Below are 13532 nucleotides of genomic sequence, written 5' to 3' on the forward strand. Positions count from 1 at the left end.
GGAAATATTGGCAGCAGCAGAGCAGTGGAGGTGGTTGTTTCTCAGCGTGATGTCTTAAATGTGGATGCAGAGGAGAGGACAGGTTGATCTTAACAAGCACCTCGCACGGCATCGGCGGGGGGGAAAGCTTCAGATGTGGAGACGGGCCTGTCGACGGGAATCAACCTGCTGCAGGAGGAAGACGGGCGGGACACTCGTGGGGGGGGGAGTCAAGAGGTAGGAGCTCCCAGAGGATGCTGGGAAATCCCTGCGATGCCACCAACTTCCTCGGGGCTGGGAAGCGTTGGGGATGGGGGGTGAGGGGGTGTGCACGGCAGCGAGGGGGCAGGGGGAGGAGGGGAGGAGCATGCCTTTAAACCTGGAGTCCCTTCGGAGGAGGCGGATAACAAAGGAGAGCTGCCGAGGTTTGGGAGTTGAGAGGGAGGGACGGGGAGGGGTGGGGTTGGGGGGGAGGGAGGGGGAGGGGGGTCGAGCTGACAGCAGCCCTCAATCTTTCATCCTGGCAACCACTTGATCCAATCAGAGCCGGACAGCCAAGGATGAGATGGCAGGGCCTGTCATGTCAGAGGCATCAGCACACTGACGAGGACGGCGGTCCGGCCGGTCACTTCGTCGGTTTCCTCCTCCTCCTCCTCCTCCTCCTCCTCATGCCTGTGTAACTCCACAAACTTCTAACCTCTCGGAAAACCCAGAGCGTCAGCAGGTTTCCTCTGATGAGGAAGGTTTATGTGGTTACCGTTGTGGGATTTCACTTCTTTTTTTGTATTTTTCAGGTTAAATCTGAAAAATAAGAGTTTGGCTGCTCCTTTTTTTTTTTTTTTTTTTTTTTTTTAAATGAAAGCAACATGTTTGTGTTCTGACCTCCATACGGCTGATCCCTCCAGCTCCTCGTCCTCCATAGTATGAGGCGTCCACAGTCGGCCATTTCTTCTTGGATAGCGGCTCGGGCTCCTGAGACAGACAGGTGGGAGGAAAATGAGGAAACCCTGATCGATGTCCGGTATGAAACTATTAACTGCAGCTGGAGCCAGATGCTAAATCGGTTTCTCTTTATGACAACATTGATCAACTTTACTTCCATCACAAAGGGAAGGTCATTTCCTTAAATCCAATGAAGCATTTCAAGATTTGAATGAACAGTATTTCCTTCAATAAAAACTCGACTGTGTGTGTTCGGGGAATTTCAAGAAAATAATCAACTAAAATAACTAGTATGTCTTTAAATATCGCTTTCTTATATTTCCTCTTCAAATTAATCCTTTCAGAACACTTATTAAAAACAATTATGCATTTTGTGATTACAGAGATATGAATCAGATTTTTATGATTTGATTAAATCATTTTCTAGGAATGAAAGGAAAAAAAAACGTATCTCTTCTAGTTTTAAGTTTCACTCTGATATCTGCGCTTTCAGAGAACAACTACAGAGCTGGAGCCAGAATTAGCCTAGCTTAGCATATCCATTTAAATCAGAATCAGCTTTATTGGCCTCATGTTTACACATGTGGTTGTAACCTCTCTCTCAATGTACGAACACAGAAACAAACATAAATAGACATATATATATATATATATATATATATATATATATACCTACAAAACATATACAGCTAAACAACTGTGCAATTAGGTCAAACTGCCTCTCTGGCTCCGCCCACCTGTCACTCAGCTTCAGTCATCACTGATTATAGTCTGAAACTCTGTTCACAGGAAGTTCTGCCCAACCAGTCTGAATGGTGGACCAATCAGTGACCGGTGGGCGTGGCCAAGTGTGATGACATTGAAGTCTAGCTTGGTGGTGATGAAGTGACATGAACAGTCGTAGCAACACTGGCAGTTATTGAGGAATTGAAACTGCGGCAAGAACGATTTCTAAAATTAAAGAAAAGATCATCTACACAGGTCACGGACATGAGGTCGCACTCTGTTGACAAAGGGGGAGGGGCTCTGTTGTTTACATATGGTGGTCAGTGCTGATTGGTCAAAGGATGCTCTCATAGTTTCTAAATGAAGCCGGTTTACATCCTTCAGGATGCAACGACTCCCAATAACAACGTAGTCAGAAGAACACAGACCAGAGCACCTCTAAAGATCACTGGTTATAGTGACATTTTGTTTGTGGCATCTGTCCTATGTGATGCACTTAATGATATTCATATTCATGTCAATGTCAATGTGGTTGTATTGAAAATAAAGTATTTGTTCTGTGACTTGTGTTTTTTATTTCCCTCTTTTCTAATGAACTGTGACTATTTTTGAACATGGAAACAATATCGTCATCCTGTTATTGTGGTGTACTCACAGGTGGTGGAGGGCGGGAGGGGGGGGGAGGCGGCGGCGGGTCTTTGATGACCTGGATAAACAGAAAAAGCAAAAGAGTGTCAGCACAGTCAATCAGGAGACGCACACACACACACACACACACACACACACACACACACACACACACACACACACACACACACACACACACACACACACACACAGGCTGAGACGAGGCTGACGGAGGCCGTTCGTGACAGGTGACTGAGTCAAACAGAGACGTCCCCGAGCTTGTCTCACGGTGGAGACGCCGGCGCTGCCAGGCTGTTTTGTAGCTGCAACACGGGGCCCCGTCGCGCTGCTGACTACTGATTACAAGGATCCTGCTTGTAAACCAACATCAGGGGCCCCCCGTGCAAAATAAAGAAAAGATGAAAATCAACTTGTTGACAGGGAAGTCTTTGGGGCGAGCGCGGCTGCCCGTTTAGCTCTTAATTAATTGGATGGGGTTCAGCGCTCCCAAGCAATCCCCCCAATCATAAAGTCCTAAGGAGTTAATTAGCTCCAATGAGATACAGAGGAGGAGGCTCGGGCTCGGCTCCAAGCGCTGTCTGCAGGGAGGATGAGTGGCGGCAAACACACACAGAAAAAGTAGAAGAAAAAGCCAGACGCGGCCGTGACACACCTCTCCGGCTGCAGAGTGACCGGCCCGGCAGCATTGTTCACGACAACACCGGATGACATGGCACCTGAGGAGCAGGTTGTCCACAATGCGAAACCACTCAAGGACAAGATGCCTTCACTGGGGTTTTTCAGATGTGCATGGCAAAGCAAAGAGAAGCCTGACAGGGACATTTGTCAGGTGTCAGTCAGACGCTGCACATACTGATGTCCAACTTTTTACTGCAGGATCGCTGAAGACACCGCTGCCACTCACACATCGGTCAAAACATGGAGGCTGGAAGGATGCATGTTGTTGTCCTGTGTTTGAGAGGAGGGCTGTGGCTGCTGCTGAGGCACAACTGTGATGCAGTTTACACGTTAAACAGTATGATGTTTGTAATATATTTGTTGATTTTTAAAAGGCATCCACCAGCATTTCTCTAAATTAAAGGTCTCATGACAACAACAGAACTTAGTAATTCTCACAAACAATGTGAAGCAAAAACATCGAAGGCTGCTGATTGGTCATTGCAGAATTCCTGCCGCTGAATTTATCAATCAATTTATCAGGGTTTAAAAAACAAAACAGCAAAAAAAAAAAACGTAAGCCGTAAAGATTCAGCCGGCTGCAGCGCTGTTAATGTTAGGGTTGCTAGCAACGTCAGGACCAATCAGAACCATCAGTGACGTCATCAACCATCAGTGACGTCATCAACCATCAGTGATGTCATCGTTGGTTTGTGAACATTATGACTCCTCCAGTTCAGATTCTGTCCGTCACCATCTTGCTAGTTCGGAGCGGTTTGGAGCAGGAAGTGACCATATTTGGACGAGCTGGGGGAGGAGCCAGCGGTGGATCTGACCGATCTGATCGGAAACCTGACGATACTACGTCCCGCCCACCGATAGCTGTAACCTGACTGCACCACAGGCCTGTCAATCAAACAGACACGCCCCCAAAAACAGGTCTTCTTGAATCTTCTTTTCTAAAGAATGAGGGATTATTTTCAGATGGACCTCCAGAAAACTAATAAGAAGGAGTGACTTTAGCTAACAACACCGAGAGAACTGATGGACACATTTTATTCACTTTGGATTTGATGAGAGAAGTTGAATGGGAGTCTATGGAGCCGGAGGCTTTTTGGAGCCGACCTCTAGTGGCACTCGCTGGGATTGCTTTGTTCTTTTTTTCTGATCTGCTGTAAACCATTGCATGTCCATCAATCTAAAAACATCACATCACACTGAGGACTTCTGATGGGGGCATTTTTCCTGATTGATGGCATTTCTGGGACATTTATTCAAAATTGAATGATAATGAAAATGAGGTTTTTGCTTCAAAGCTCATCAGCAGACATTGATAAGGAAGAAAGGAGAGTTTCCTGTTCACTTCTCCACCCAGATGTTCCTGATGCTGCTCTGAGATCATATCACGGCCGCCCCTCTTACAGAACCACCGACCTCCGCTCTACACAGAAATACTGAACATACAATCCCTCTGAGGACATATCTGGACTTGAGGTGTGCTTTAAAGTGGAAAACTGACCTTTGTTCATCAGTCATCACAGATATACTACAGCGTCAGCGCTGCTTGTGCATTTGCTAAAGTGGTTTTGGAGGCGAAAAAGGAGCAATGTAATTATGGCATATCATAGGTCCCAACAGCTGCTGGGCTCAGAGACACCATCGCAATCTCTGCATACTGTTGTCATTAGAATAATGAAAAATAATCAATTAGGGTTAATTAATTGCTCTTTGACACACAACTGGCTGTCAGCAAATCCAGTGAAGGTCTACTGGTAGCCTCTCCATACGCTGATTAACATTATTTCAGCGGCACCTTACGTTTGCAGGATTATCTCTTTTTATTAAGTAATTATGCAGCAGATTTCCTGCACATGTTGTGGGATAAATAGGCCTAAACCCTTCCACAGATGACGGGGCTGCGCTGCTCTCTCCCAGCTACCTGATGGACAGATGTGAGGAGGAGAGCCCTGCAACACAGCGGCATAATTAAAAACTAAACTGCAGGACAGTTTGCCATCTGACATCAGCCCCGGCGGCTCGCCGCTGCAGCCACGACACCGGAGGGGAATCGGACCAATCACAGGCGGCGTCCCCATATGGCTGTCTCTGTAATTGTCCAACTGGACCTGATAATCCGTTCGTTCCCGACCTCCAGCTCAAACCGTGTTGTGTCAAGCTGTTTCGGGAGGTTTATCGTGATGGATCGGTGGCAGGTAGCATATTTGGAAGTTTAAAAATGATTTGCGCTTCTCACTATGGAGACACTAACCTGTTAGTAGGCAATAAAAATCAGTTTGAAGAGAACAGAAATGAAGACAAAAGTTACGTATTAGTGCAGCAGCGTCGCTGGAAACTTGTCATATAAAATAACATGAAATAATTTGAGATTATTAACAAACGAAGCACCGATCAGGTTGAAATCGGTCCGAGAGTGCATCCGGTTCAGCAGAGAATCGTTGGTAATTCGGATAAAGTGTTGACGTGATTCAAAACTACGTCTCCAACTCTGAATCCTGTGATTTGAACTAAAGGCGACGCCGTTCCGAGTTTAATTTCCAAACAAATCATAAACAAAGAAATTACCACTCCACAGCTTGTATGACCTCTCTGCTGGCATCGGTCCATGTGGGAGAGAGGGATTGTGGGAAAGAGGCTGGGTTTTGTGTGTGTGTGTGTGTGTGTGTGTGTGTGTGTGTGTGTGTGTGTGTGTGTGTGTGTGTGTGTGTGTGTGTGTGTGTGTGTGTGTGTGTGTGTGGCCTCATCCCGACTGCTGAAACCTGGCAGACTGGGGGTTTAAATATTAACAAGCCACACATGGCCCTCCTCCTCTGCTGCGTCCCTCGATGGAAGGCAACAGCAGCTCTCTCCACCAAGACAAACACGTCCGCGGCCAGACATGCTGCAGGGGGTTTACATTTTAATGCCTTTGTTGGTTTTCCAAAATATGCTTCCATCTCATCCTGGATGGGATCCCTTCAGGTCCACAAAGCCAGGTGACGTATATCATTTAAGGGGGCGGAGTGGGTGAGCGGGGAGCGGAGGTGTGGGGGGTAGGGAGTGAATTTATCAGATCTCAATAAAAAAAAAAATTAAAAAAAGAGGCAGAGAAAGAGAGATGGGTGTGCACCATCTGCAGCCCCTCTCTCGTCGCCCCGAACGATAATCTGCTGTGGATTTTTGTAAACGGTTAAGTGGGTGAGACTTCTTCCAAAGCAGGTTAGGCAGGCTGGGAATTTAAAAATGGAGCTTTTCATGAATATCCAGAATGAAAATAAAGTTTAAACTCTGGATGAAAATGCAAAAAAATTCCTCCATGAACATTGTTGAAAGGGAAACAGTAAAGAACAGCTCAGAAATTAATTGGAGATTGTAGGTTCATTAATTCAGAATTATTTTACACAGGACAGTTTGGTCTGTGCTGTTTTCCTCATTTTTTCTATTGACCTGAGGCCTAAAGTTGGAAAATCAGATGTCAAATAACTCATTAATACTGGTTTAGTAATATTTGTGGGCATCATCAAAAAAGTCTCAGTAACTTTTTTTGTCATGTTTTGTCTGAATGATGTACTTTTTTTGTGAATTCTTCTATGTTCTAACATGTAGTCACTGTAGTAGGAGGAGCTTCATGTTCTATTCACTTATAATTAGAGTTCATTGAGCTTCATTTGAATGTCTCCCTGGATGTCCACTGGTCATTGTATTCCTCAGGTCAATGTGTTTGGTGCCTCACGTTCTAAAGTACAAGTGATGGATGACATGCAGAAGTCTTTGCTCTTTCCTGTTTTTGTAAAGATAAAAAGGAAGTTATCATTCTCCAATTAATAAGAAGAAGAAGAAGAAGAAGAAGATGTAACAAAAACAAAGTGAAGCTGAACTGAAACAGTGACTGAGGAGGTCAGTAAAAGTACTTGAAGTAGACTCTAGTGTGATTAAAGCAGAGAATTGACTGTGATTATTATTAATCACTTCAGTCCCCAGGTAGGCTTCTTATAAGTCTTCCACAAACACAGATTTAGATTTTGACTTTCATGCAATCTGTCACTCACATCCTTTCCCTTGTTTTGTTTTTAACGGTCTGTTTGTATAAAATGATTTGAACGCTTCGGAGAACTTGATCACGTGACTCCATCGTCGGCAGCATGTGGCTTCTCCACTTCCTGTTTGAGGCTCTTCCTCGGTGGTGATGCTAAACCGCTGCGGCTGAACGAGGTTGAGCAGATGTTCAGCTCCACTTCCCTTCAGCACTGAACCGGCCCTGACCTGCTGCTCATCACCGCTCGCCCAACTTATGTCTGATTTCAAAACAGATTTCAGTTGAACTTTCAGGAAGACTTGCTAAGAGAGGCTGCGTTTGCAACAACAGGATGTTTGCAGCTGTCAGAGAACAGAAAGAAAACCTCCAGAGAAGAAGGTTTCTCACTGCTGTCATCTTCAGATCCTTTAGAAAAGGCAGCAGGTGAACACTTTTTCATTGTTTTGGATTGCAGGCAACATTTTGGAGAGTTTCAGCCCAGAGCCAGCAGCCATCTCCACACAAACCCAGTCTGAACAAATGATCAGCTCTGTTTGACCAAAGATGAATGTGTTGGTCATAAGTGGTGCAATAAAACTCACCACTTTGCAGCAGAGAGGGAAGAACCACCACATGAGGGCCAGAGCCACGAGGAGCAGCAGCACCAGGAAGACGATCACCACCGCCAGCCCATTGGACTGCAGGAGAAACCACCGAACATCACAGGTTTGATAGAAAGCAAAGACAAAATGCAGAACAAGAGCAACATGCACAACCCTTCAATCAGATTATTATTACTATTATTATGACATAAAACGGGCTACACTTATTTTATCTGAGTTTGCATCAAGAATCTGACTTTTTTCAACATCAGAAAATTCAATTTCTCATTCCAATAATAGGCACAAAGACTGTGTGAAACCATGGAGTCTGTTTGGAGGAATTTCACATGAGAAACACGGAGAAGCGGACGAAGGACTTCTGCTTAAATGTAGCAGGAGAGCTGTGAGCATCACGTACTCAAACCACAATCTGAGAAAATAAATCCGGAGCAGCTTCATGTTGTGAAATAAAGCGTATTATTATAATAAAATAAAGAAGGTCAGAGGTCCTTCAGAAAATGAAGGTAGTTGAGACTCACGCATGTGGACGCGGTGATGGTGTAGGCGCTGGAGATGAAGGACTTCCCATTGTTGAGGCTGATGAGAACATCCATCGTCCTGCGGAGACAAAAGTTTAATTAGTGTCACGATAACATGTCTGATTAAGTTATATACAAGTGAAATAATGGACATTAGATGCTCCTACAGCTTTGCAGTTTGTGGGTGTTTTACAACAACTTATCTGCAGACTACTGTGTCTTTTGGATTGGCATGACATCACTGTCCAACGTCGGTGGACACAGAAGGACATAAAAAAAACTGATGAAGAATAAGGAAGGTTCTGTGTTTTTCAACAACTCCATAAAACCCAAACATGAGGGATAATTAAATAATCAAACATTTACATCATGTTTAAAAGTGAATCTGACTACATATATACTGCAAGTGTTATTGTAAAATGGAACATTAAAATCTTCCTCAGAGGTCCAGTTGTGATTTCCAGCTGCAGAATTCAGAGAGAAATTATTTTGTTTCACCTAAAAAAGGAAACGAGTGGATCGGTCACATTAGCACGAAGCTCAATAAAGAACACAATAGGAGTAAAATAACTTGTGAAACTCGGGGGGTGGGGTGAGGGGAGTGGGGGGGCATCTCTCATTATCACAGCCGTCAGTGTGTGTGGATGAAGTAACTTGACTTGAGGTAACAAGGCTCGTGAACTCCTATGACTTATTTAGAGGGAAAAAATGCAGAGGCAAAAATGGGCGCAATTAAAAACCCTAATGATGAACGGCACCGCAATTTCCATATGTCTATTATGCCCAATCCAATTACGGCAGGTTTAATGAGAATTCGGGATATGGAACGAATGAAACGCCTGAAATCCTCCCTCCAACAATCCTCCCTCCAACCCAGCAGAGAAGAAAGAGTGGCGTTGTGTGTGAGCGGCCGGCTGTGGGATCACGCTGGCGTCCAGGGGAGGCTGCATTCACAGCGCTGCCCAGGAATAATAACAGGACCGCTCTCTTTGCTGCGGATGAGGCCCCCGGCGCTGCCTCGGGCCACTAATTCTCCTGTGGTTCTGAACAGATGAGCAACCCGACCATGTGTCCATTACTATGCAGTTCATTCCAAATATTCTGAACTGACTTCTTTGCACCTTTACCTTTTTTACCACACTACATATCTGAACTACGATTCATGGAGCTTTAAAACCGGATGCACTTTGACACCGAACCCAACTTCTTCATGCTTCTTCTTAATTAATTTTGTATTTAATACAATTGCTTTTATTTGATCTTTGATTCATTAGATACTCTATGTGGTGCTGATCCTTCACATTTAAGAAGCTTCTTTAAATCAGGTAACGTCCTTACGAACAAGATTACTTCTTCATTTAACCTGTATGTATATTGGATATTATCGGCTCTCTTAAAGCAACAGACTGGAAACAGAAAACACAAACAAACAATATATAGGCTCAACTAAAGAAGTCAAAGGCTGAATAAATTATAATTCCTGCCTGGACTCAAAACAAATCTGTAAAAACCCAACGTCAGAAAAGATTGAAAGAATGACAGCTGTAACCTACACGAGACAACGCAAATATAAGTACAATAAAAAACAAAAAAAAACACAAACTTCCTTCTCAAATTCAAGTGAGACTCCAGATGTGTTTTAAATGTTGTACTTGTGTTCCAGATGTTGTACTTGTTCTAACTCTCTACTCTGAGTGCATCGGTGTTCTCACTGTCAGTACAGAAACATCAGAACACCACAAGTTCCAGGATGAATCACTCAGAACGAACGCTCCAGAGAAGAAGTGTGAAACTCTGGATACTTAAACGGTCGCCATCTTGGCTCCGTAGAGGAAGGGGCGGGGCCACGATGTGAAGCATTTTCAAATTAAAAGCGCTCTTTTCCACTGCTGCTGCTGGACAGAAGAATTTAAAGCTGCAGATATTGTGGAGGCTGATGTGTCCACATGATGAGGTAATTTCCTGTCAGTGCAGAGCAGCAATGTGTAAACTCCTGCACAACACCAGTATGTAAGAGGAGTGTGTTCGTGTACGAAGTGAAGAACATCATCTGGAACACGGCATCAGTTACTTCCATCAGAAACGCCTCTTTGTGTCCGATTGCTGAGACGCTGTGAGCCTCAGCAGCTCGCTGACGCTCTTCTGGGTTTGTGCATGTTAACTAGGTACTGGTGCAGAGTGGGGGGCGGGGGGGGGGGGGGCTAATTCAGATGACACCCTCCATTCCTGATAATGGTGGGCAGGTTGTTAATCAAGCTGGAGGCGCGGACTCGGCCGTGTGAAGGAGGAAAGCTCCCAGGCGAGTTGCACTGACGAATCCACTTCCTCCCCCACTCCCCACCCCACTCCCCACCCCACTCCCCCACTCCCCCGCTCGCCTGACAACGCTGGACATCCTTAACGCACCACAACCCAACCATAGTGAGCACGGCATCTCTTCTTGCTCGCAGAGACACCGACGGCTAATTTACAAAGTCCCTGTTGAGCAGCCAGAATCTGCTCCGACACCGCAGCATAAGTCATATATATATACATAGAAATGTATATGTATATATATACACACACACACACACACATATATATATATATATATATACACACACATATATATATATATATATATACACACATATATATATATACATATATATATATATATATATATATATATATAAGCCTCCAGTTCAGATTCTGTCCGTCACCATCTTGATAGTTCGGAGCAGTTTGGAGCAGGAAGTGACCATATTTGGACGAGCTGGGGGAGGAGCCAGCGGTGGATCTGACCGATCTGATCGGAAACCTGACGATACTACGTCCCGCCCACCAATAGCTGTAACCTGACTGCACCACAGGCCTGTCAATCAAACAGACACGCCCCCAAAAACAGGTCTTCTTGAATCTTCTTTTCTAATGAATGAGGGATTATTTTCAGATGGACCTCCAGAAAACTAAGAAGAAGGAGTGACTTTAGCTAACAACACCGAGAGAACTGATGGACACATTTTATTCACTTTGGATTTGATGAGAGAAGTTGAATGGGAGTCTATGGAGCCGGAGGCTTTTTGGAGCCGACCTCTAGTGGCACTCGCTGGTATTGCAGCTGAAGACACTTCTGGATCAGAACCATTTTACAGACCTGAAGCTACAAACACTTTTATATCCAGTCTGTGGGTCTGACAGGCAGGCAAACCTTGTGATGGTCATTTTACACGATATTTTAGTTTAATTGCTAAATTAAAAAAAAAAAAACTCAATTTATAACAGAAAACTTCAGTTGCTTTTGTTTTTTTAGTCCTACAAACAAACGTGTGCATCTTTGGTGATGTGCAGACAAAAATAAGATTACAATGGGGGGAAAGGGTTCAAAAGAATCACAAAAGGCAACTGAGTGACTTTTAAAAAAGCTGGATGAATAATTCAGAGCATCTTCGGCTGTCATTTAACTTTGTGCGGTAAAAGCCAGTGAGTGACACGGAGGAGCGAGATGCAGCTGCTCGGTGGGCCGGCGCTTATGTTTGAATAAATGAGAGATGAGAGGGCAGATCGTCACCGGGCCGAGGGATCAGTCAAAATGTAGGCCGAGAGAGAGACGGGCTCCCGAGGACACCAGTTGAATGCAGAAGGCTTCTCCTCACCGTGCGTCTCCGGCTCCACGTCGTGGAAAGTTCGTCCCCCGGCTCGTTACGACCTGTCAGAAAGTAGTCCCGCTGTGACGCTAAGCTTTGGTGAAGCCACGCAGCTGGAGCGCCTGACGACGGTGACGCTAATGGCTTTCAAACTTCTCTTAAACATGTGAAAATTGAGGAAGCTGAATAATTGAGGGCGGAGCATATGTGAGGCCTGTCACTCGGCATCCGGGAGTCATCGCTCGGCAGGAGTTTGTGTGGCAGAAGTTCTGAGGAACGCCTCGTGAAGCCTGCACACCAGATGAGAAGTTGTGTATCCAGAGTGAAACGTGCACTCTCAAAAAAACAGCGCAATCAGTAAATAAACTGGCCCTGACGTGGCCGAGGCTGAGCTCCACTCCAGCGGTGGCTCCAGCTCATCGCACGTTTCAATCACGTGACAGATCCATGCACACGCAGCATGTCAGCGCCACAACATGGAGGACAATCAGACGACAGGACATCTCTATCATAAACATCCTCATCCCCCTCTGGAGCAGATGGAGCCACGCAGAAGCTCCGGGACAACCTGCTTAATTATTAACCAGCATTAACATTAGCTATTGTACCTGCTTTGTAAAGCAGGTGTCGCCCCCCCACCTCAGTTATTTTCTGCCCTCCATCATTATTGTGAAAACACCAGGTGAGGACATGCTGCTGCAAGAGCGTAGCCACTTAACCTCCCGATCGGCGCCCCAGCAGGGTGCGCTGGGTCTCCTAATGGGGATATACTGGTGGGGTGGGGGGGCTGGAGGGGGCGAGGGGTGGGGGGAGCAGATGCCAGCGTTTCAGGCCTGATGCCACAGCTGTCAGCGCAGATGATGCCTCCGCCGTGAGTGCTCCTGTACAGCTCGATGACCGACGGAGGACACGGTGGTTCCTGGACACCGAGGACGGATGTGGAGCCGTGTGCGGCGGGACCCCGGTGGGACGAGGTGTGTGTGTGTGTGTGTGGGGGGGGGGGGGCTGCAGCTGAGCATCTCCACTCCAATAACCGCCGTATCTGAAATATGTGACCCGGCCTAAAGCAGAGATTCATGCGCTGAGGAGGCCCCATGTGTAAGAAAACACGGTTATAAAAGAGGAAAGAGGCCGCAGGAATGTGCAGTGAAACGGCAACTCTCCTCCGGCTGGGTGGAGCCGCTGGAGGAGCGCCGGCCGCCGTGATGGAGCACAAGCAGACAGATGGATGGAGACGGAAGTTTCCCGAGCGCCGGCGCTCCATGCAGGTGGTCCGGGTGCAGGGATAGGCGGCGCATGGTGAATTATTTAAATGGAGAGCGCGGAAGAGGGAACGGCTGCATCTGTCGCACATCCTTTTAAAGCCCCTCCAGCAGATGTGTTTACTCACCGCCCGTACCAGCTAACTACTTAATGGGTCATTGTCGGCAGCCAAGAGTTAATTAAGCAGGCCTTTTGCAAATGGTGGGCACGTTCCATCGGCCTGAGGTTTACACATGTAGTCACTCAAGTTCCTCTTTTTACCCAAACCTCCACAAGCTGGTTGAAAGACATCCAATTCTGTTTGGATTTCCTGGTTTCTATTCAGGAGAAAATATCTGAATAAAAGCACAAAGGAGGATTTATCTGGTTGGTTAGGAATGCTTTGACTTTATGTCAGGTTATTGTGCAGAAAAAACTTTAAAGGTAAATCAGTGATTCAAACCGTATTTTCAGTTCCTTCTTTTAAACATCTCTGGCTTTAGTTGTGAAATCATCCATGAAGGATTGAAACCCTGCTGGATGGTTGTTTGTTCTCAGG

At 45.7% G+C, this 13532-nt stretch overlaps 1 protein-coding gene across 5 annotated transcripts in view; it reads right to left on the reverse strand.

The window, feature by feature from the left end:
- antxr2a (ANTXR cell adhesion molecule 2a) overlaps positions 1–13532 on the reverse strand; it is a 78999-nt gene that overhangs the window by 45435 nt on the left and 20032 nt on the right. For all 5 annotated transcript variants that reach the window (XM_069718791.1, XM_069718793.1, XM_069718792.1 and 2 more), the window contains 4 exons: positions 8106–8184; positions 7567–7662; positions 2303–2353; positions 862–951 (listed from right to left, as the gene is read on the reverse strand). In XM_069718791.1, the coding sequence (XP_069574892.1) occupies positions 862–951; positions 2303–2353; positions 7567–7662; positions 8106–8184 (316 nt within the window). The remainder of the gene's footprint in view (positions 1–861; positions 952–2302; positions 2354–7566; positions 7663–8105; positions 8185–13532) is intronic.

This window comes from Brachyistius frenatus, unplaced genomic scaffold, assembly GCF_029030835.1.
Source record: "Brachyistius frenatus isolate BFR_SWC_R1_liver_20210118 unplaced genomic scaffold, ASM2903083v1 Contig_199, whole genome shotgun sequence".
Classification (NCBI taxonomy): Eukaryota; Metazoa; Chordata; class Actinopteri; family Embiotocidae; genus Brachyistius; species Brachyistius frenatus.